Consider the following 22843-nt stretch of genomic DNA (forward strand, 5'->3'; position numbering starts at 1 on the left):
CTGTATCTTGTGAATGATTGCGCCCAATAGGGGCCACGGCGGGAAGGCGTATAATAGAGTCCCCTGTGGCCAGGTCTGTACCAAGGCATCGATCCTCTGGGACTGAAGTTCCCGCCTGCAGCTGAAGTACCTGGGTACTTGGGCGTTGGACCGGTTTGCCAGAAGGTCCATGTCTGGTGTTCCCCCCCGGTTCACTATCATTTGGAATGCTGCGGTCGACAGCTTCCATTTTCCTGGGTCTAGGCTTTCTCTGCTGAGGTAGTCCGCCGTGATGTTGTCTTTCCCGGCGATGTGGACGGCAGAGATCTCCTGGAGATTTACTTCCGCCCATGACATTAGGGGGTCTATTTCCAGAGACACCTGTTGGCTTCTGGTTCCCCCCTGATGGCTGATGTAAGTCACTGTTGTGGGGTTGTCCGACATTACTCTGACCACTTTGTCTCTGAGTCTGTGAGCGAACCGTAGGCAGGCTAGTCTGACCGCCCACGCTTCTAGGCGGTTGATGTTCCATCCAGACTCTTCTGCGTTCTACTGCCCTTGGGCGGTTAGCTCCTCGCAGTGTGTTCCCCATCCTCGTAGGCTGGTGTCTGTGGTGAGCAGGGTCCAGGTTGGTGAAGATAGTCTTGTTCCCTGGCTCAGGTGGCTGACCTGCAGCCATCATCGTAGCTGGGTCCGAACTCTGCCCGGGAGTGGTAGACGTACAGCGTAGTTCTGCGACAGTGGATTCCATCGCGATAGGAGTGAGCGCTGTAGGGGTCTCATGTGAGCTCGCGCCCATGGCACTACCTCCACTATGGAAGCCATCAGACCGAGGACTTGTAGGTAATCCCATGCTGTGGGGCGAGGTTCGCTCAGCAGGATTTGTAACAGGTTCCTCAGTTTTGATCTCCTTGTGGGAGTCAGGCTGACCTTGTCTTCTTTGGTATCGAATCGGACTCCTACGTATTCTAGAGACTGTGAGGGCTGCAGACAACTCTTGTTTATGTTGACCACCCATCCGAGGCTCTCCAGTAGAGTTTTGACTCTGTTGGTTGCCTGGTGACATTCCTCTGGGGATTTCGCCCTGATCAGCCAATTGTCTAGGTAAGGGTGTACGAGGATTCCTTCCTTCCTCAGTGTTGCTGCCACCACCACTATGATCTTGGTGAACGTCCGGGGTGCTGTTGTTAACCCGAAGGGTAGTGCCCGGAACTGGTAGTGATGGTCCAGGATTTTGAAGCGTAGGAAGCGCTAATGTTCCTGATGGATCGGGATGTGTAGGTAGGCTTCCGAAAGATCCAGGGATGTGAGAAACTCTCCCGGTTGTATCGCCTTTATTACAGAGCGTAGGGTTTCCATGCGGAAGCGGGGAATCCTCAGGTGGCTGTTGACAGACTTGAAGTCCAGGATGGGCCTGAATGTCCCTCTTTCTTGGGGACGATAAAATAAATGGAATAAATGCCCAGTATTTATTTCTTGTGGAAGTACTGGGGTTATGGCCTCGAGGGCAAGTAGTCTGGTCAGTGTAGCTTCCACTGCCACCCTCTTGGAGGGGTCGTGGCAGGGGGGATTCCACGAACTTGTCCGGAGGGGTTCCTAGGAAATCCAGGCAATACCCCTCTTGAATGATGGTTAGGACCCACTTGTCCGAAGTTATCTTGACCCATCTGTGGTAGAAGAGGGCTAGTCTGCCCCATGGCTTTTTCCCTTGGACAGGTCGGCTGAATCTCATTGTGGGGTACGGCTGGGGCCTGGACCCAAGCTGATTCCCCTTTTATTCTGCCCCTGGAGGGTCGCTGGTTTCTCTACAACCCAAGAAAGAGATCTAGGTGTCACAGTGGATAACACATCTGGCCAGTGTGCTGCGGCAGTCAAAAAAGCAAACAAACAATGTTGGGAATTATTAGAAAGGGAATGGTGAATAAAACGGAAAATGTCATAATGCCTCTGTATCGCTCCATGGTGAGACCGCACCTTGAATACTGTGTACAATTCTGGTCGCCGCATCTCAAAAAAGATATAATTGCGATGGAGAAGGTACAGAGAAGGGCTACCAAAATGATAAGGGGAATGGAACAGCTCCCCTATGAGGAAAGACTAAAGAGGTTAGGACTTTTCAGCTTGGAGAAGAGAGGGCTGAGGGGGGATATGATAGAGATGTTTAAAAATCATGAGAGGTCTAGAACGGGTAGATGTGAATCTGTTATTTACTCTTTCGGATAGTAGAAAGACTAGGGGGCACTCCATGAAGTTAGCATGAGGCACATTTAAAACTAAATCGGAGAAAGTTCTTTTTTACTCAACGCACAATTAAACTCTGGAGTTTGTTGCCAGAGGATGTGGTTAGTGTAGTTAGTACAGCTGTGTTTAAAAAAGGATTGGATAAGTTCTTGGAGGAGAAGTCCATTACCTGCTATTAAGTTCACTTAGAGAATAGCCACTGCTATTAGCAATGTAATATGGAATAGACTTAGTTTTTGGATACTTGCCAGGTTCTTATGGCCTGGATTGGCCACTGTTGGAAACAGGATGCTGGGCTTGATGGACCCTTGGTCTGACCCAGTATGGCATTTCCTTATGTTCTCTTGCTTTTGTCCTCTGGTAGCCATGGTAGTGGGGACTTGCCCCATTTGTCAGTCAGTTTCTCTAGTTCACTGCCGAACAGGAGGGATCCCTTGAAGGGCATCCTTGTGAGTCTCGATTTGGAAGATGCGTCGGCCGACCAGCTTCGGAGCCAGAGTTGTCTCCTGGCTGCCACAGCTGATGACACTCTTCTACCTGCGGTGCGTACCAGATTGGAAGCAGCATCCGTGAGGAATGATACTGCTGGTTCCATGGCTTCCCCAGGGGTGTTGCTCCTGGTTTGTGATAGGCAGGCACATGTCACAACAGTGCAGCAGGCCGCTATTTGTAGAGACATAGCGGCGACGTCGAAGGACTGTTTAAGGATGGATTCCAGACGTCTATCTTGCGCATCTTTGAGTGCTGCACCTCCCTCCACTGGGATATTAGTGCGCTTCAAGACCGCGCAGACCATAGCATCCACTTTTGGGCATGTCAGGAGGTCTTTGGCCGCCGGGTCCAGAGGGTACATGGCTGCCATAGCCCGTCCCACTTTGAATGTGGACTCTGGAGAAGTCCATTCCAGGTCAATTAGCTGTTGAACGGCTTGTAACAGAGGGAAATGGTGGGAGGTCTGACGGAGTCCATTAGTCTTAGGTTCCCCCGAGGCACTTGTGCCCGGGATGGCAAGTTCCTTCAGGCTGCTGGTGACCAGATCTGGAAGCTTGTCCTTGGTGAAGAAGGTCTCATGGTCCGGTGAGGCTCTGTCCCTGGAGAGAGTTCCCCTTCCTCCAGGGGCTCTGATTCCTCCTCCGAGATGTCCGTGTCCCCATAAGTGGGGCTTCCAGATGGTGGATACACTACCCTGGGCCTAGAGGAGCCCGGAGCGTAGCGGTCCTCTGGTGGAGGCTGTGGCCGTGTTACCGGAGGCTCCGTCTGCATGTGAACGAAGGTGTGCAGACCTTTGAAAAATTCCACCCAGGGGATAGACGCTGGGTCCAAGTTAAGAGGCGCTGTATCCCTGGGGGGCCCGGGGTACTTATTGAGGAACTAGCACTCAGGCCCGGATGGGGCTGAACCTTGGCTTGATCCCACAGGGCCTCCTCGCACTGGATACACAGTGCGTCGGCCTCTTCGTGTTGTGCGGCTCTGATGTGGCATGCTGGGCAGAGGCCCTGAGCCTTGAGCTCCTTTTCTGGTGGTGCCATAGGTATAGACGCTGAAATCTCTTGTGCGTCGAATATGTGCACGTGGACGGATGTGCGCGCTGGTGTGTGCACAAGTCGTAGTTATGTGCCTGGCCTAGTATGTGCAAGTTGCGCGCGTAACTTGTGCGTGCTGCACTTAAGCCTGTAACGTTGTGCGCACGACTCGCCCTATGCGCATGGATCAAGGCGGCGAACAGGGCCAAAATGGCGACGGCGGTCACGCGGGCAATATGGCGACCACCTCGGAGGGTCCCCATGTGGGAGAGCCCTTGGTTCTAACCGGGGTCGAGCCCTGCTAGGGCGGATCAACCCAGTGGTACTGGTCCCGGCCGGCGACCTGTGTGACTCCTCGAGCTTTGGAGACCGGAGACTTTACACAAGATTTCTACCTTACTTTGTCTTGGCGCTTCCCGGTTTCGTTCTGGGCGGTCTCTGGCTGCGGGGGGAGAGGGCAAATACCTTCACCGCTGCGCTCGTGGTTGCACCTGCTGCCTCTCAGCCGCGCCTGAGATCGGGGGTTAGGTCCCTGCCGAGGGTCGGCCGCTGGACAGAGGCTCACCTCCGAGGGACCACAGAAATCACCTCGGGAATTCTCAACTGGGGGAGGGACCAGAGGGTGTCACTGCAGGACAGCGGGGCTCGCTGTTGAGGTAGGTTTTCTTCTTATTTTGGGTTTTCTCTGTTAAATTTTGCTCTAACGCTGTGAGAGCGTGCAGGTAGTCCCTAACTGCTATAGAGACGGAAAATACTGAAGAGCTGCACTTCCTGCAGGGGTGTATGTACTAGGGCTGACGTCAGATTGAAATCTGATCCATCTCCAACTGCTATCAGGAGTACACTATACCCATTGGTCCTGAGTCCATCTGCTACATGCTAGGAAATAGGTGGTCACCTAAAGACTAGTACTGGTGGAACAAGGAATATGCCCTGTCTGGGCTGCCTGGGATGAAGGACTGAACCTACACCAAAGGTCGAGCCCTATAAAAAGTCACTCTGTAGGGTTGAAAATGTTTGAAAACAATCAGCACAACGTACCATGCTGAACGAATGTGGCGCCTACTTTCAATCCTCTGGCAACCGAGGAACCTCGGGACTCACCCCCCTTATTGGCCATTTCTTTTTTTTGTTTGTTTTTTCCACTCCCAAACCAGAGTAATCCGTAAAAGGCCATTTTGTAATAATCAGACTTTGGATTGTCTCAGCACCCATTTGTCAGCCATAGCTGACATTCAACCCTGCTTAGCTTCTGAGATCAGATGGGATTGGGCTATTCCAGGATGGAGAGGCCGTAAGGCACTGACTGAATTCAAACTAGACTCAACTTCCGAGAGAGAGCAAAGAAGAACGATCCATCAGGGCACAGCAAGAGGTCATCTGTAATTCATTGCCACCACCTTGAGGCCTGCGTAGGGATAGCCTCAATTCTGCTATCCTGTGCCTCCTTCAAGCTGCCCCCCCCCCCCACATGTATAGTCGCCCGCTTGGCGACGGCACACACCAGTGCATCCACTTTCAGAAGTTGAAACTACTCTCTCTCTCTCTGCTGGATTCTGGGGAAACTGTGCTACCAAGGCTTGCCCCCCCTGTAAAAAACAGAATCCGAGGCGCCCCATTCGAGATCAATCAATTCTTGAACATCATCCATAATGCTTCATATAAGGAATCTAAATGGAATTCTCATTTGGCTTCAGCACCCGGCATCTTTAGTGGCGGGCAATCCGAGCTGGAAACCCATCTCAATGAAGAAACGCAACATTGTGTTATACAGTTCCAACTCTGGAGGAATTTCCCATCTCCCAGGGAGTAAGGGCTGCTTTCACCTTCCGTGCCACCAGGGTCCCTATCAGCGTGACCCACAGTAGGAGTAGACACATTCCGATGCTTACCTGAAACATCAGGTGTGGGGGATTTGCAGACTGCGATCCTAAACTCTTAGGCCTACCACGTCAATGACAGAGCAAACACATGCGAGTTGGGCCTAGCCAAACGGCTACTTAACCCGCCAAGGTGTTTCATGTCAGATCTGCGCATAGAAAAGCATATGAACGCTGCCTTGGCCCATACCAAAACCAAGAGATGCCAGTCCTGCAGGCACTGAAGAACTGTCTCTTGCTGATGATCCAGTTAGGGGAGCCCCGAAACCTCTAACAGGTCCCTCTCTGGACTCATTCCTGCATCATGTGGAAGGGCTTGCTCAGTAAGAACAGCTGGAGAAAACTCTCCCTAATAAGTTGGGGGGGAGGGGAGGGGGCGTGGGACGGATGCCAAGCTGAGATGCCTGAATATGGCAAAGAGCACAAAAATAAACACCCACTAGCAGCATGTGCAAAGCTTCTTACTATTGTGTGCCCAGCTGCGCGCCTGCCCAAACTAGCGCGGACAAGGCGGCCAAAAACCAGGCTTGTCCAATAAGTGTCCAAAAGTTATAGACATACCAACACGCAGTCCAGGTAGGCACTCACATTAGCACCCACCTAAAGTGCTCCCCCCCCCCCCCCCCCCCCCCAGTGCCCATCTGAGCATACACACTTAGGAAAACACCCGGGCGCGCAAGGGCAAGCCAACATCTCACAGTGTTTCGTGGCAGACTTGTGTGCAGAAAAGTGTGTGAAAGCCTCTGCGGCCTACTATGCGACGCCTAAGCAAAGCTGAGAGCGGTGCCTAGCCAAAAGGCTGCTTAACACGCCAAGCTGCCATGACTCCCCCAGCTCCCTTGGAGGCGGGAATGGACGTCAGATCGGCAACCAAGGCTCAGAGACCAGAAGAGGATGGAAACACTCACTTTTTTTTTTCTTTTACCTGAACTCAGCCCAACCTGGCCGAGTACAGAGTCTATCTCTGCAGGGGGAGAGGGCAAAGGCTTTCATCGCCATGCTTGGCTTCCCGCTAGCCTCTTTGCTGTTTTTTGTTTTTAAAACAGCAAAGTCCACGCCTGAAAGCCAACTACCGGACAAAAGCAGTTATGTGAGGGAGGGACCGTAATGGGGCAAATCAATTTCCTTCTTTTCTCCTTCATTTTCTACATATTAAATATATATATATTTTTTTAAGTAATCCCCAGTACGGAGATGCATGTCCTCATCTGCCGGAGACAGAATACTGGCGGGCTGATGCCAGTGCTGGGGTATATATATACACTGGCTTTGCTCCGTCTCCATCTGCTGATAGAGGTGCATAACCCACTAGTGTGGATTAACCTGTCAGAATGCTAAGAAATATAAGATGCAAATAAGCAGTGACATTAAAACACAAAAGCATAAATACTTGTATTCCTATATTACGGTGGAAATGTATTCATTTATACTGACAAGTTTACAAACATAAACAGATAACTTGTTAGAAAATGACAATGTAAGTCTGTTAATTTACCTACTTTAATATTTCACTACATGCTTACCCAACTGTTTGCCTCTCTCAGTGTAAATGCAGAGAAAACAACCTATATAGGACAAGATAAGGGGGAAAGAGTTGTGAACCTCTTTGATGGTTTTGACGATCTCAAATTCAGACGATGTGTGAAAGTCATAGCCTTCCTTTCGGAGGTAGAGGCGCAGGAAGCGGGAGACGTCTCGCCCAGCAATATCAATCCTCATGATGGAGTGTGGCATTGCAAAGCCTTCGTAGATAGGAACCGCATGCGTGACTCCATCCCCTGAATCTAGGACAACCCCTGTGGTTCTTCCAGTCGCGTAACTAATAAGAAAAAACCAAGACACTTTATTCTCAAAAAGATATCGTAGAGGGAGAAAACCAGAACTGATAAAAACCACTTATCTCCACGACTGAAAGTATGTTTCTGTGTTATAAAATTTCAGTCAGAATAGCAATGTTAGAGCAGTAGTAAGGCTTCAAAACTACTTTTACAACTTCCATAAGGAGCTTCAGCTGAGTTTTTCCCCCTTAAATGGATAATTCCCATTCAGCAGTAGTTCCCAGACCTGTCCTATTGATCTCACAACCAGTTGGGTTTTCTGGATATCCAGAATGAATATACTGGAGCATTTGCATACATTGGCATTCCAGTATATGCAAATGTGTCATGCATATTCATTATGGATATCCTAAAATCCCGACTGGCTCTGGGGATTAATAGGATAGGTTTGGGAACCACTGTCTTATAGCTCAGATTTGAAAACTTAATATTTGTATAATTTAATAATATAGATATAGTTAGCATATCATCTGAGAAGGGCAACCAAAATGATAGAGAGGATGGAACAGCTCCCCTATGAGGAAAGGCTGAAGAGGTTAGAGCTGTTCAGCTTGGAGAAGAGACGGCTGAGGGGGGATATGATAGAGGTCTTTAAGATCATGAGAGATCTTGAATGAGTAGATCTGAATCGGTTATTTACTCTTTTGGATAACAGAAGGACTAGGGGACATTCCATGAAGTTAGTAAGTAGCACATTTAAGACTAATTGGAGAAAATTCTCTCTCACTCAATGCACAATTAAGCTCTGGAATTTGTTGCCAGAGGATGTGGTTAGTGCAGTTAGTATAGCTGGGTTCAAAAAAAGGTTTGGATAAGTTCTTGGAGGAGAAGTCCATTAACGGCTATTAATCAAGTTTACTTAGGGAATAGCCACTGCTATTAATTGCATCAGTAGCATGGAATCTTCTTGGTGTTTGGATAATTGCCAGGTTCTTGTGGCCTGGTTTTGGCCTCTGTTGGAAACAGGATGCTGGGTTTGATGGACCCTTGGTCTGACCCAGCATGGCAATTTCTTATGTTCTTATGTAATTTTAAAATTAAGTAACAAATAGCAACAAAATAATTCTACAACTGGTCTAAAAGCAAAATCTTTTAAGAAGATCCACAGATGGAAGTCATGTGTCATTTTCTAAATGATCTTTTCCTACAAATACTGGCTACTCATGCCATCCTGTTTCATTCTCTCTGAAAAATCATCTAGGCTTCCAATACTTTCTCTAACACATACAGACAAATACCACTACAATCTCCTGCAGCTGACAGAGCTACTTCTAATGCAAATCGTGGCAAAGCAGGGGTTTAGTGTTCACTGAGATTTGTTTTGCATTGGGTCTTGTATTTGTCTCCAGACACAGTTCATTTCCTTTGATTTGAGTTAGCCTGTAGGTATTTGACCTTTGCACTGTAATACAAACAGAAGTACTTGCTTGACTCAGAATGAGGCCTAGACAGCAGACTTATCCTAGTATCCTTGAGGAAGCTGTAAGAATAACACAGGGCCAGTGCTAGCTTTTTTGTTGCCCTGTGCGAACAATTACTGTGCTGCCCCCCCCCCCCGTTCATTCATTCATTCTCTGTTCCAGGCCCACCAAAATAAAACCTAGCTCCCTTCAGTGATACAAACTTTAAAAACAGACACACCCACCAAACCCATGGCTGGTACAAGGATATTAGCCCCAGACGAATCTTATAGCCTTGCACAACATGCCCCCCGCCCCCCATTTCACACACACAGTTAAGAGTTATGCATTTATATTTTACATGAAAAAAATCAAAGTACAGCATTCTGAGGTAAAAATATCACTTACATTATATTTACATGCACCACTGTGATGCCAACCAGAAATCCCTGCAAAAAAGACATTTGAAACCCATATGGAATTAGGCCTATTATGATGTGTATTGGTATGTGGGCTTGACCCTCAAAGCCCGATTACACTAATACACTTCCTATTAGGAAAATGCCTCAGTCACACATGCAGAACATAAATAGATGCTCACCAAATACAGAATAGAGCAACCATAAAGTAGAAATACAAAAGCACCGACAAAAACTGAACTGGAAACCACAAGAAGCCAGACTCTGTGCAGTGCAACAATGAAAATTCAAAACCATTACTATTCCTCAAATATCAAACAATAAAAGCAAGAAATAAATACATAATCATAATACTAAAAACATACTAATATTAAAAAAAAAAAAAGCTGATGAATAAAAAGATCAAATAATTAAAAATATACAAGGTTTTGTTTTTTTTAAATATCCCAAAACAAATAAAATGTCAAAATAGCAGACACAGCAAATACACCTGAAAAATAAAACTAAAGGAAAATTGGTTCTTACCTGCTAATTTTTGTTCCTGTAGTACCACAGATCAGTCCAGACCAGTGGGTTTTGCATACCTACCAGCAGATGGAGTCAGAGAAACAAAACTTTTGAGGCACTGCTGCATAAGAGTGCTACCTGCAGTCCCTCAGTATGGACCTGTACCCAAGCCAAGATTAAGCTTAAGCACCCCTCAAACGGGCAAAAGGGATCAAAGTGTTGGAAACCCCTAAAAAAACTGTAAACTTTGCTTGTCCACAACGAAACAAGAGAACTGGAACACCGCGGATCCTGTCCAACAAAATACTCCTGATAAAGAATTTGCTTACTAACTTCTTCACTTTTTTTTTTTTTTAAACAGGAAAATTCAGTCTTTTGGAGTCAACTGGGTGGGCCTCTGGACTATCTGTGGTATTACAGGAATGAAAATAAGCAGGTAAGAACCAAATTTTCCTTTCCTGAAAATACCCAGATCAGTCCAGACCAGTGGGATGTACCTAAGCACCCTTAAACTGGGCGGGAACCTGAAAGACCTGGGATTAGAACACTCTCAAAGGATGCTTCATCCCGTGCCCTTACATCTAATCAATAATGTCTGGTGAAATTATGAATCGAGGACCACACCGCAACCCTACAAATTTCCTGCGGCAACAGAAGCTGACACTCAGCACAAGACTCAGCCTGCACCCTCTTTGGAGTGCGCTCTCAAACCCACAGGAATCTGCCAACGTTTACATGTACACTGAACAAATAGTCTCTCTAAGCCAACGAGAGATGGTAGCCTTAGAGGCCTTGTCTCCTTTCTTCACTCCACCGTATAAGACAAAAAGATGATCGGAGCGATGAAACGCATTCGTTAATTCTAAATAGCGTAAGAGAATCTGCCGCACATCCAAAAGAAGCAACTCTCTATCCAGAGGGGAATCTCTTTACCACTCTGGAAACCCCGGGCAGCTCCACTGTCTGATCAACATGAAAAGGAAGACACCACTTTTGGCACAAAGGAAGGCACTGTTCACAACGACACCCTTTCGCTGTAAATCTGCAAAAAACGGGTCCCTACAAAACAGAGCATGGAGCTCCGAAATCCTCCTAGCAGAGGTCACTCTCCACAAAGGCTCAAACAGAGCGAACCAGATTGACTCCACTGCAGACAAATCTTTCATACTGGAGGGCGCAAATACTTTACCCCTTTGAGGAACCTGAATTCATCTGGATGAGCGGCAAGAGTCTGACCATGAAGCTTGCCCTTGAATGCACCCAAGGATGCCACATGTACATGAAGTGAGTTATACGCTAAACCCTTGGACAACCCCTGCTGCAGGAACTCTAAAATATGCGAGACCTCCACCGCCAGGGGATCCAGCCGACGCTGAAGATACCACACTTCAAAAACTTTTCACACCTTAACATATGCCAAGGATGTAGCCGGTCTCCTATCCTGAAGAAGCGTGGAAATGACCTGCTCAGAGTGACCCTTCAAAAGCAGCCTCCGCCTCTCAAAAGGCAGGCCGCGAGACAAAAGTGATCCTCCTGATGTGAGAATATGGGCCTCTGACGCAGCAACCCTGGAAGATGAGTTAGCTTGAGGGGACCTTCTACCGCGAGCTGCACCAGATCTGCGAACCACGGTTGCCGCAGCTACTCTGGCACCACACTCCCAGGATGAGTTTCTATGTGTCTGAGGACCCGACTAATGAGAGGCTATGGGGGAAAACATGTATAGAAGGATTCCTGTTGGTCAAGGGCACACCAGAGCATAGAGACCCACAGAACAGACCTCCTTTCTTAGACTGAAAAATCTCTCCGTCTTTGAGTTGACTCGCGTTGCCATCAAATCCAATTGGGGAATGCCCCACCTGGCGCATTTATAAATTCCATGCCTTGAGGGTCAACTCCCACTCCCCTGGATCAGCTGTTGCCTGCTGAGGAAATCCGCCTGCACCTTGTCTACTCCCACAATATGCAACGCTGCTAGACCTTTGAGATGGCGCTCTGCCCAAGGAAACAACCTCCAAGCTTCTAGCGCCATGGTATGACTCTTCGTACAGCCTTGCCGATAGATGTACACCACCGCTATCGCGTTGTCTGAGAACACCCAAACCATCCGCCCCTGACCAGGGGCAGGAAAACCTCCAGGATTCGATGGTCCACCCTTGCCTCGGGGCGATTGATGGACCAGGATTTTTCTCCTGGTAGCCAAAGACCTTATGCTGATCAGCCCAAGCATACCTTCCCCCAACCGGAGAGATTTGTGTCTGTGGAAACCACCACCCACTCTGGGGGTTCCAGAGTCATCTCCTCTAAATTGAGATGAGACAGCCACCAAGAGAGACTGGACCTGGACCTGGATTCTTGAAGCAGAGGCAAGAGATGGTACTCCTCCGACAAAAGACTCCACTTGGACAACAGCACGCGTTGCAGATGCCTCATGTGTGCAAAAGCCCAGGGAACCAAGTCCAACGTGGAAGCCTTGGACCCCAGGACTTGCAAATTGTCCCACACTGTCGGCACAGCCAGTCGAAAGATGCTTCACCTGGGATTGCAATTTCACCACCCAGTCCGCTGCCAGGAAAACTCTGCCCTGCCAAGTGTTGAAAAGGGCCCCTAGGTACACAAAGGATTGTGTCTGTTCTAAATGATTCTTCTGCACATTTATGATCCAACCGAGGGACCACCCTCTGGAGAGACCTCTCGCACTCCTCCTTGGTCTTTGGCTGATTAGAGCAATTGTCCAGGTAAGGATGTACCAAAATTCCTTCCTTGAGAAGGACTGCTGCCACCACTACCATTACTTTGGTGAATGTGTGTGGTGCAGTCGCCAAGCCAAACGGAAGGGCCTGGAACTGAAAAGACTGGCCCAACAACATTAAACGAAGAAACTTCTGATGATCCTTCTGAACAGGAATGTGCAGGTACGCCTCCATGAGATCTAGGGTCGCCAAGAACTTTCCCTTGTGCACCACCGCTACTACGGTGCATAGCGTCTCCACGCGAAAGCACAGGACCCGAAGGGACTGGTTTACCTTCTAGTAGTCAAGAATGAGACGAAAGAAGCCCTCCTTTTTGGGAACCATGAAGTAAACTGAATACCTTCCCTGTCCCTGCTCTGCCAACGGGACAGAAACTATGGCTTTCAGGTTGAGCAACCTCTAAGTTCCCCAGATCACCTCTCAATTGCTGCGGGAGACCATGTGAGACTTCACAAAGGCCTCCATTACTGGGCACGAAAACCCTAGAGCATAGCCTTCTCTTATTACCTCCAGAACATACCGGTCAGAGGAAATCCTTTCCCACTCCTTGTAAAAGCTGGATTATCTGCCTCCTACAGCTTCTACACAGGAGTTGCGAACCATGGCCTCATTGTGCTGACTTTCTGCCTCCAGAGCCCTGAATTGGCCCATCTCTGGCTGACCTGTGGGCTCCACAAAAGGACTGCTGACATCCAACACCCTGCTTCATCGAGGAGCCAGAAGAGGACTTGCTGGACTGGAACCCGGGAGAATCCCGAAAACAGGGCAGAGCTGCAAACACCTTTTTACTGGGTTTCCTGTCCTCCGGCAAACTGTTCCCCTTAGACTCCCAACACCAACAACTGATCCAAGTCCTCCTGAACAAAAGCTTCCCCTTGAAAGGGAGGTTACAGAGATGGTCCTTGGAAGAAAAATCCGCCGACCAATTGCACAGCCACAGAAGTCTCCGGGCCGGCACTGACGAGCCAACATATGCACCAAGTCATACAGCGCATCTGCCACATAGGCTATCCCAACATCCAGGTGGGCTGCCTGTAAGGAACCGCCGTCTCCTGATGCTGTATGCTCAGGAGCCTTCTGAATCAACACAGAAATGCCCTATGCATCAAGCTGGTACAGATAGCAGCTTGTAGACTCAACACAGAGATCTCAAACATCCGTTGGAGCTGCACCTCCAGCTTGTGGTCTTGCACATCCTTCAGGGCGGCAGCCCCGCCACTGGAATTGTCTTCTTGGTAAGTTATATCACTTCCTATATCACAGCCAAAACAGTCGTGTCCACCTTCAGAAGGTCAAGGGCTTCTTCCATCAAGGGATAAAGTTTTATCCATTGCTCTGCTCACCTTCAAACCCGTGTCTGGGAAGTCCCACTCCTGGTTCACCAACTTCCGGATCCTCTTCAGCAAAGGAAAGGCACTTTTGGGCCCTCTCAGCCCATTCAGGACCAGGATTAACCCCCTTCATTATCCAACTCCTCCTGAGTAACCTTCACGCCTAACTCCTCCAGAACCTGAGGAATTAGAGGCCGTAGTTCTTCCCTGAACAAAATGCACCACCGGGTCATCCCCTTCAGGCACTGGAAATTCATCCAGATCAGGGTCATCCTTGGAGCCATCCACCGCATCGGGGGTTGGCGCCTCATCTGGGTCAGTCTCTTGGTGATAGAGAAGGTCCTTCTGCGACTCATCCAAATCCTCAGTGTCCCTGGGAGAGTTGTCGACACCCACCCGACATAACCCCAGGCGACGTAGGATATCACCAGCTCCCTGTGAGGCCATTTTTTTTTTTAAACTATCAACTAGACTGCAGGATTGGACCTCTACCATCTGCTGGAGTCAGAGAAATACTGAGGGACTACAGGTGGCACTCTCAGTTATGTAGCTGTGCCTCAAAGTTTTGTTTCTCTGACTCCATCTGCTGGTAGGGATGCAAAACCCAGTGGTCTGGACTGATCTGGGTATGTTCAGGAAAAAGAATTTTAAAGATTCACGCTCTTCATACCTGGGAACTTTTGATTTCCAGCCACCCTGGGATTGTCTTGGAGTAGTGGGAGTGGGATGCACAAACTTTCTCCTCTCTTTATTTTATTTACACACTCACGCCCCCTCTCAGAATTAGCCATTCTCTCTGGGTGACGTCATCCGACCGGTGCTCATGTTGGCTCATGTTGGCAGGTGCAGCAGAGCAAAGTTAGAGCTTTGCTCTGCTGCACCTGCATGGTGCTTCCCGCGCGAAGAGAGTCATCGGTCTCCTCAGTCTCTAATTAAGCAAGACGGCAGTGCCGTGGTCTGGAAAGATTAGAAAGGCATGTCCAGGGAGGGAGGAGGGAGTGTACGCATGGCTAATTCATCCTGCTATCTACGAAAGACACCATTTACAGTAAGGAAACTTGTTTTTTTTTTTCGTCAATAAACAGGCTGAATTAGCCATGCTGTCTGGGAGGCCCAAGCTTTGGGTTATAATAAAAAAGAAAAATTGAATGGTAGGGTGAAAGGATGAAAGTGGAAACAACTCATGTAGTCCCTTTCTTTCCTTTCCCATTTTGCCTCTTTTTGGTTTTTTTTTTTTTTAACCCACTCCCTTGGTGGATATGTCTTTCTGGTTAACCACACTTGACAGAACAGCTTGCCCTAAGGCACTATCTGAAGCTGCTAGTTGGTCTAGGCAGTAGTGGGAAGTAAAAGTGTGGATAGATGACTATATAGCTGCTTTACAAATGCCCTCAATGGGCACATTTCAAAGGTGTGCTACTGAAGATGCCGTGGTTCGCACTTATTTCATCTTGACTACTCCTGACAATGGAGAATGTGCTGAATGCAATCTGGGTTCCAGCTAGACATTGTCCTCTTGGTGACTGCTACTCCCAATGTATTAGTATTAAATGAGACAAACAACTGTGATGAGCACCTGTGAGGCTGTGTTCTTTATAATAAGCCAATGCTCTTTTGCAGACCAAAGAATGTAATAAACTCTCTCGACTATTATTACATGGTTTAGTAAACAAGATAGGAAGTGATAACTTGATTGATGTGAAAAGCGCCATTACCTTTGGGAGGAATTTAGGATGTGTCTCTTCCAATGGAGTCTGACAAGTTTACCTTTTTGTTCATTGTTTGGAGTATTGAGTTCACGAAGACTTCAAGCCCCACTAAAGGTGCCACATATGTAGTCGAGTGTCTGATACTACATGAATGGCTACTGCCTTGTGTCCTAGGATCATGAGCACCTAGCACACCATCACAACTTATTTGCAGAGTAATTCCACACAGAGGTGACGGATTCTCACGATGCTCTCTTCCAGAAGAAAAGCGCTACTGAGTGGAGTCTATCCTGGCTCCTATGAACTGCAGTATCTGGGTCATTTTGAATAGTGATTTCTCATAGTCGATGAGGAACCCTAGAAATTCCAAGTGATTGTCATTTGCAGATGTGCCTGTAGGGACACTTGGTTAGGGGAAATTATCAGCCAGTCGTCCAGACAGGGAAAAACCCAAATTCCCAGGCATCTCAGATGAGCCACTGCCACACCCAGACATTTGGTTAAAACTTTGGGAGTTTAGGAAAGACCATAGGGTAGGTCTTTGTACTGGTAGTGCTTCGAAGCTACCTGGATGCAAAGGAATCGCCAGCAGGTAGGGTGTACTGGAATGTGAGTGTAGGCATCCTTGAGATCCAAAGAACATATCCAATCATTCTTGAGGGCAGTCATCTTGAACTTCTCCTTTTGAAGGTGCATGTTGAGGGATGCTGAAGTCTAGAATGGGCCTGAGTCATCCCAATCATTTTGGAATAAGGAAGTACTGGGAGTAGTAGCCTGATAGTAGGCATAGTAATTCAGCCTGATCCGGTGTTTCACTACTGGCTGAATGGCCTTCTGGCAGAGCAAGGTCTGGATCTCCTGTTCCAGCAAAGGTAGTTGAGAAGCATCCGTCAAAGGGGCCAGCACAATGTGGAAGTGAAGGCTTGATCCTGAAATTCAGGTGATAACCCTCATGGATGATCTTTAGAGTCCACTGATCTGACGTTATTTATTTGACTCCATTCCAGGGGAAAATGGAATATCCTGCCTCCCCCACTGGCAAGTGTGGCTGTGGCTGAGCTGTTTTGAAAAAGAATGGGGGGCAGGGGGTTTGATGGCTGTGAAGGCTTTTGCTGTTTGCAGTCTCTCTGAGGTCCTCTAGGTTGAGCAGGTTGGGACTGCAGGTAAGGTTGCTGAAAGTGCTGATACGACAGACTTTTGAAGGGTTGGACCTGCTTGAATAGTTTTCTCTGGTAATAAGGTTTTCGATAAGGAGGATAAAACCATTCTGCTGTAGCTTGAGAATCCAATGTCGCCAACAAGGACTGTACCGCAACGTTCTGCTCTTTTAATTTGGGATACTGTTATCTTTCAGTTTATAGCCAAAACTGTTCTCGCCTGAGTAACGTAAATTTGCTAGTCTGTCATGAGCGTCTTCCCTAATGGAACTGGAACAGAGCTACACTATGCTTCGAGCGGCAATGGCAGTAGTGCAGGAAGAAGTTTCAAAGGATTCATAGACTGCCTTCAGCAAGTGATGTAATCCCTCCAAACCGTAAAAGGGCGTTAGCTGCTGACTCATTTCAGAGCATAAGAATGGTTTCAATAGCTGTAGGCATTCATAAAGATATTGGACCATGTAAAACTGGTGTTGTTGGATACAGGATGTTAACACTGCCAAGAAGATATTTCAAAGTACAAAGTCATCAAGGAGCTTGTGTTCTCTTTCTGGAGGAGCAGATTCATGCAGTTTTTATTTCTTCACGCGTTTCATCACTGATTCAACGACAACAGATGCATATACTAGCTGGACGACCCCCATGTGTCAAAGACTTCTGTAATCGAAACTTTAAATCCAGCTTCCTGGAGACAGGAAGGTTTGAATGAGGGGACTCCCACATTTTCAAAAGTACCGCATCTAGTACCTTATGGAACAGCAGCACTGAATGTTCAGCTGGAACTTTCAAGATCCCAAAAACTTCCTCCCTAGGGTCTGGGAGTTTTTGGACCTCACCCCCCCCCCCCCCAGCAAGTTTCAAAGTTTTTCAGCAAACTGTGAATAGGTTAGATTCTCTGGAGGAGAAGAGTGATCTGGAGGTTCTTCCGGAGGGTCGAATGGGATACCTGAAGAGCTGGAAGGCGATAGGTCTGGTGGAGAATCCAGGTGTTCCGACTGATGATGGTGGATTGAACCACCTGGTCTATCCTGCTCTGGGGATGTGGGCTTCACTGGAGAAAAAAAAAAAGGGGGATGCTCCTGATCCATTGTCCACTCAGTCATGGAATCTCTGGGTGCAGCGAGGAGAATAGATTCTTTATAATTGACTAGATCTGGTCCATGGCTTGTTGGGAGCAGCTTGGAGGTGGTTCTGAAGGAACCTGCTGACAGACTGAGAACGCCTCCCCCAAAGGGCAAATAGTATATCTGAGGGAGGTTGCCTCCGATCCCAGGAACCTTTCTCTGGTCCAGTCCGCTTGTCTCTTGGCGAAAGTTCTTCCTGGAAATCATAGTCCCTAGGGCGTGAGCGTGTGGGTAAGTGTGAGAAGACTGTATATTCTCCCTGGGATGAAGAGGACCTGGAACTGATTGAGACTGGCTTGGAAGGAGAAGTCCAAGGTGGTTGGGAAAAATATCCAGGATCGGGTCCACACTGTGTCTACAACCAATCTGTGAGGAAGGACCCCACTTCTTTTCGTGATGTGGGCTTTGAGGCTCCTGCCTGATCAGAAGAGGCAGATCTGCACCTGTCATCCTGTATGGACGAGGCATGCGCCAAGGGATCTGGGTGTGTTGTGAAGGCGTCTGAGTGTGGAAGGACGCTGCATTTGCGAACGGCTGTGAGTCTTGGTGCACGTGGTAGCTTGCAATCTTGCAAGTCACCGCCCGCTTACCAGTCTGTGCCAAGTCAGGGCGGGAGCGAAGCAATCGATCTTTTGCAACGCTTTTGGGGTCGCCTTCATGGATGCGACTCTGTGATGCTTAGGCTGCTTCGAACTCTACGTTCCAGCCTGGTCGGTGCTTCAATGCGAGGCCTTCAACAATGCACCTGCTCCCAAAGTATACCTGGAGTGCTCCGTAGGTTTTGGCTTGGGTTTAATAGGTGCCAGAGCAACCTTTTGACCCACCATTAGCAATGGCTTGAGGACAGAGTGTTTATCCCTTGGCTCCATAGAAACTGATCTCCAGTGTATATTGTGGGTGGGAAGTTTAGGGCCCAGGGAAGAGTATGTTGAATGCTTCGGGGAGGGTGCACAGCTGCCTGATGAAGTTCCTGCTCTGTCCCTGAGTAAGAGTATCTTCACAGCTCTTCGTCTTTGCACCTGTGGTGACATGCGACCACAGTCATGACATGACTCCTGGTTGTGATCTGGGTCTAGACAAAGGTAACAATAGCGGTGATTGTCAATGACAGACATTATGTGCCCATAGTGACAATATTTGATCACAGGTTTCTTTGACATGGTGGCTAGCACTGAAAAGTGCTTTAGGAGGAATCACTGTGTGAAAAATAGAAGGAAAAAAATAAACTCTCTAAAACTAAGAGGAGACGCGATGAGAGGAGAAACATTTGTGCGTGAGCTTGGAAAAAAGAAAACTGAGGAGACCGATGACATGCTTCGTGGGGGAAGTGCCGCGCAGACGCAGCAAAGCTCTAACTTCTTGGAGAGAGGCCACAAGAGTGCCAGATGACATCACCCAGACAGCATAGTAATTCAGCCTGCTTATTGACAGAAAATACAGTTACTATAAGAATATAAAAAATGTCATGCTGGTTCAGACCTAGATCCATTGGCTCAGCATCCTATCTCCAACAGTGGCCAGTACAGGTCTTAAGTACCTGGCAGATCCCATAAAGTAGACCTATTTCCTGTTACTCCAGGCATAGCAATAGCTTTCTTTAGTCTACCTGGCTAATAAATGGTTTTATGGATTTTTCATCCAGGAACTTGCCCAAATCTTTTAAATCCTGCTATGCTAGTCACCATGACAACATCCTCTGGCAACAGATTTCACAGCTCAATTAAGTGTCAAGTGAAAAGTATGGTCTATGATTAGTTTTAAATCTATTGGTTGTTAGTTTCATGGAGTGTCTCCTTGTTTTAGTACTATCTGAAAGGGTAAATAACCATCCTTACTTGCTCCACCCACTTATGATTTCATATTTTGACATATTCCCTCTCAGCCATCTTTTCCAAGCTGAAGAGCTCTAACTTACATAACCTCTCATCGGAGAGGTGCCATTCCCATTATTTTTGATGCCCTTTTCTGCATTTTTTTAGTTCCACTATGTCCTTTTTGAGATGGGGCAATTAGAACTGCACACAATATTCAAGGTCCTTGTCATGGGCTGGGACTCAATACAGAATCCAACATTATGTACATGTAGTTGGGATTATTTTCCCCTTTGTGCATCTCTTTGCACTTTTCCAACATTAAATTTCATCTACCATTCAAATACCCAAACTCCTAGTTGCATAAGCTGCTTCTGCAGTTCTTTGCAGTCCACTGTTTTAACAACTTTGAATAATTTTGTCTCATCTACAAACTGACCACCTCATTTATGAATGTTAAATATACAGGTTCTACTACTGATCCCTGTGGTACCCAACTAATTACCTTTCTCCATTGGAAAATTGATTTATCCTAATCTCTGTTTCCTGTCTTTTAATCAGTTACCTATCCACAACAGAATACAGTTTCCCATCCCATGACTTTTTAATTTCTTGAGGGACCTCTCACATGAGACTGTCAAATGTCTTCTGAAAATCCAAATATACTCTATTGCCTGGCTCACCTTTATCTACATGTTTATTTCACCTTAAAATTTTTTTGAAAAGTCACGTCTTTCTATATAGCAAATGATTTAGATTTTAAAAACAGCTTCTACCACTTTGCCCAGCATCAACATCAGGCTCACTGGGCTACAGTTTCCCAGGTCAACTTTGGAGCCTTTTTAAAAAATCTGGAATTGTACTAGCCACCTTCTAGTCTTCAGGTATTATGGCTATTTTAAAATGATAGGTTACGGATAATTAACAACAGTTTTGCAACATAATGAGTTCTTTTAGGATTCTGGGGTGGCTACCATCTGGTCCTGATGATTTGTTATACTTTAGTTTGTCAATTTAATCTAATACATCCTCCATTAATCACATAAATGTGATTTAGGTGCTCAGAATCATCAACATTAAAGAACATTACCATGCACTTTCCCTGCTCTCTATCCCCAATAATTTGTTAGGTGGAAGAAGGGTATGGTAGCAGGAGCACATGGTGATGTATGTCCTTGCAAATGAACACTCCTGTACCTACTTCTATGTAGATCTCTCCCCTCCTCCATTCTCCACCTCAATGTTGTATTTTCCCTTCCCCCCTCCCAATGCTATCATCATTTCCCAACTCTCTCTCAGGTCCTCCTTTCTTCCATTTCCAGCCCACTAATTCTTCTCCTCAGACGAGCACTCTCCATCCTCCTGCTTCCAATATGTGCCAAACACACTCCCCTCCTGCTGCCAGGCAGAGACTTATCAGCACCCATGATCTCACTGGAGGAAGGGGGAGGGAACTAGAGAAAAGTAGGGGAGAGGGTACAGCAGTCATCTTCAACTGGTGTGACCTGGTTAACCCCAGGAGCCCCTCTCCCCTTTATCTTCAGCTAGCAGGGTCTGGGAAACTCCACCGATTATGCTGCTAGCTCATTTCCCTTACCTATGGTTGGCAGGGTCTGAGCCACCTCACTAGACCTGTCGTCCCTGCTTCTGGCTCCTTCTGCCTGACCTTTCATCTGTACATGTTTTTAAGCTAATACAGTTACCTAAGTTCCAGCACAGATGAAAAATTACAGAGACTGACAATAGGTCAGGTATGTAAAAGCCTTCTACAGTGCTTACTGTAAAAAAATGCCTAAAAAGAATCCCAATAAAAAAAAGAACTTGTAGTATAATTTGCATAATGCAATCTCCAGAGGATGAGCAAATATTTAAAAAAGCTATTGGGTACTAACAGGCTAAGTACAGCTTGCATGGAGATGAAGAGTGCAGGAACATTGAAGGTCTCGAAGAACACCTCAGCAGTTCGCTCCCGGTTTTTTCGTGGGTTCAAAGGTGCTTCTGTCAGCAGAACTGGGTGCTAAAAGAAAACTAACAATCAGTACTGCTTAGATTATTTTATCTTTTTGGCCTAGTGGATTCCTCCTGCTTTTTTGGGCTTTCAGCTCAATCAGAATCAGCCTCTATAGGACTACGGCGCCATAAAGTTCTATTTGCAACTACCCAGGGGAATTTTCCCCTCTTATATCTCCTCCCAACTCACTGAGCCCAGCCACTGCAATGATGGTTCTTGACCAGAGGCCACAGATTACAGCTCCCTTCAGAAAGCAGTAATGTAAAGCCCAAGTTTGGCTACTAGGTGGCACCACTGAGTGATAGCTGGGATTTCCTCCTTCACAGTAGCTGTGAATGCCGTCTCTGCATTATCCCAGCCAAAGGCCAGAAGCAGAAGACCTGACCTGAGAATTAAACCCAGGACCTTCTCATCACAGCGAGCAGCACTGCCACCAAGATGGCAAGCCAGCCCCACTCCTTAGATTTTAACTGCAGCAATGAAATCCTCAGGAGACAGACCAAATCTTAACTGTAAAACCAGAAGATGTAACATCAAGAATTAATTTGTATGAGTGCTTAAGGATAATAAGTGAATAATTCTACAAACATTGTCTTTACTGGATTGACAGATGACTGAAATATTGTACTATCAAGTACCTCAGAAATGTACAATTTCAAGTACAGCAGACACTTGTATCACTAAAGAATTTATTCAGAAATATTTCCAGCAACCGTTTATTGAGTAGTTGCAGTAAATCACAAGCTGTCAGCTGGGGAGCAGATTGATTTTGATGGCTACTTGATACTTCTAAAGCTGTTGTTTCAGCACAACTTAACATATGTTACACTGAAAAGTGTAATTCTCTATAATACAGTTATAAAAAGTTTCAATTCAGTCAGGATGCCTCTTTACTGATCTCTAATTTCAATGTATAATTAAAGACACAAACCAAAAATCTCAGAAAAATCTCTGAGATGAATCATTTAGGTGATATTTTATGAAATAACTACTAGAAGATTTCTATCATCTTATATTGTAACTGTTTTTATTTTGTTTATTCAAATGTATAGTGAGTTTGCATACTATAAAACAGGATTTTCCATAGACAGCAAGATGAACTAGTATGACACATAGGTGATGTCATCCGACAGCACTGAACAGATCACTTTCTCTGAGTT

General features: G+C 46.8%; 1 protein-coding gene across 2 annotated transcripts in view; it reads right to left on the reverse strand.

Annotated features, from left to right (window-relative positions):
• The window catches only part of ACTR1A (actin related protein 1A), a 91740-nt gene that overhangs the window by 22224 nt on the left and 46673 nt on the right, over positions 1–22843 (reverse strand). For both annotated transcript variants that reach the window (XM_029610269.1, XM_029610270.1), the window contains exons 5-6: positions 21565–21689; positions 7226–7442 (exon numbers count right to left, since the gene is read on the reverse strand). In XM_029610269.1, the coding sequence (XP_029466129.1) occupies positions 7226–7442; positions 21565–21689 (342 nt within the window). The remainder of the gene's footprint in view (positions 1–7225; positions 7443–21564; positions 21690–22843) is intronic.

This window comes from Rhinatrema bivittatum, chromosome 7 (assembly GCF_901001135.1).
Source record: "Rhinatrema bivittatum chromosome 7, aRhiBiv1.1, whole genome shotgun sequence".
Classification (NCBI taxonomy): domain Eukaryota; kingdom Metazoa; phylum Chordata; class Amphibia; order Gymnophiona; family Rhinatrematidae; genus Rhinatrema; species Rhinatrema bivittatum.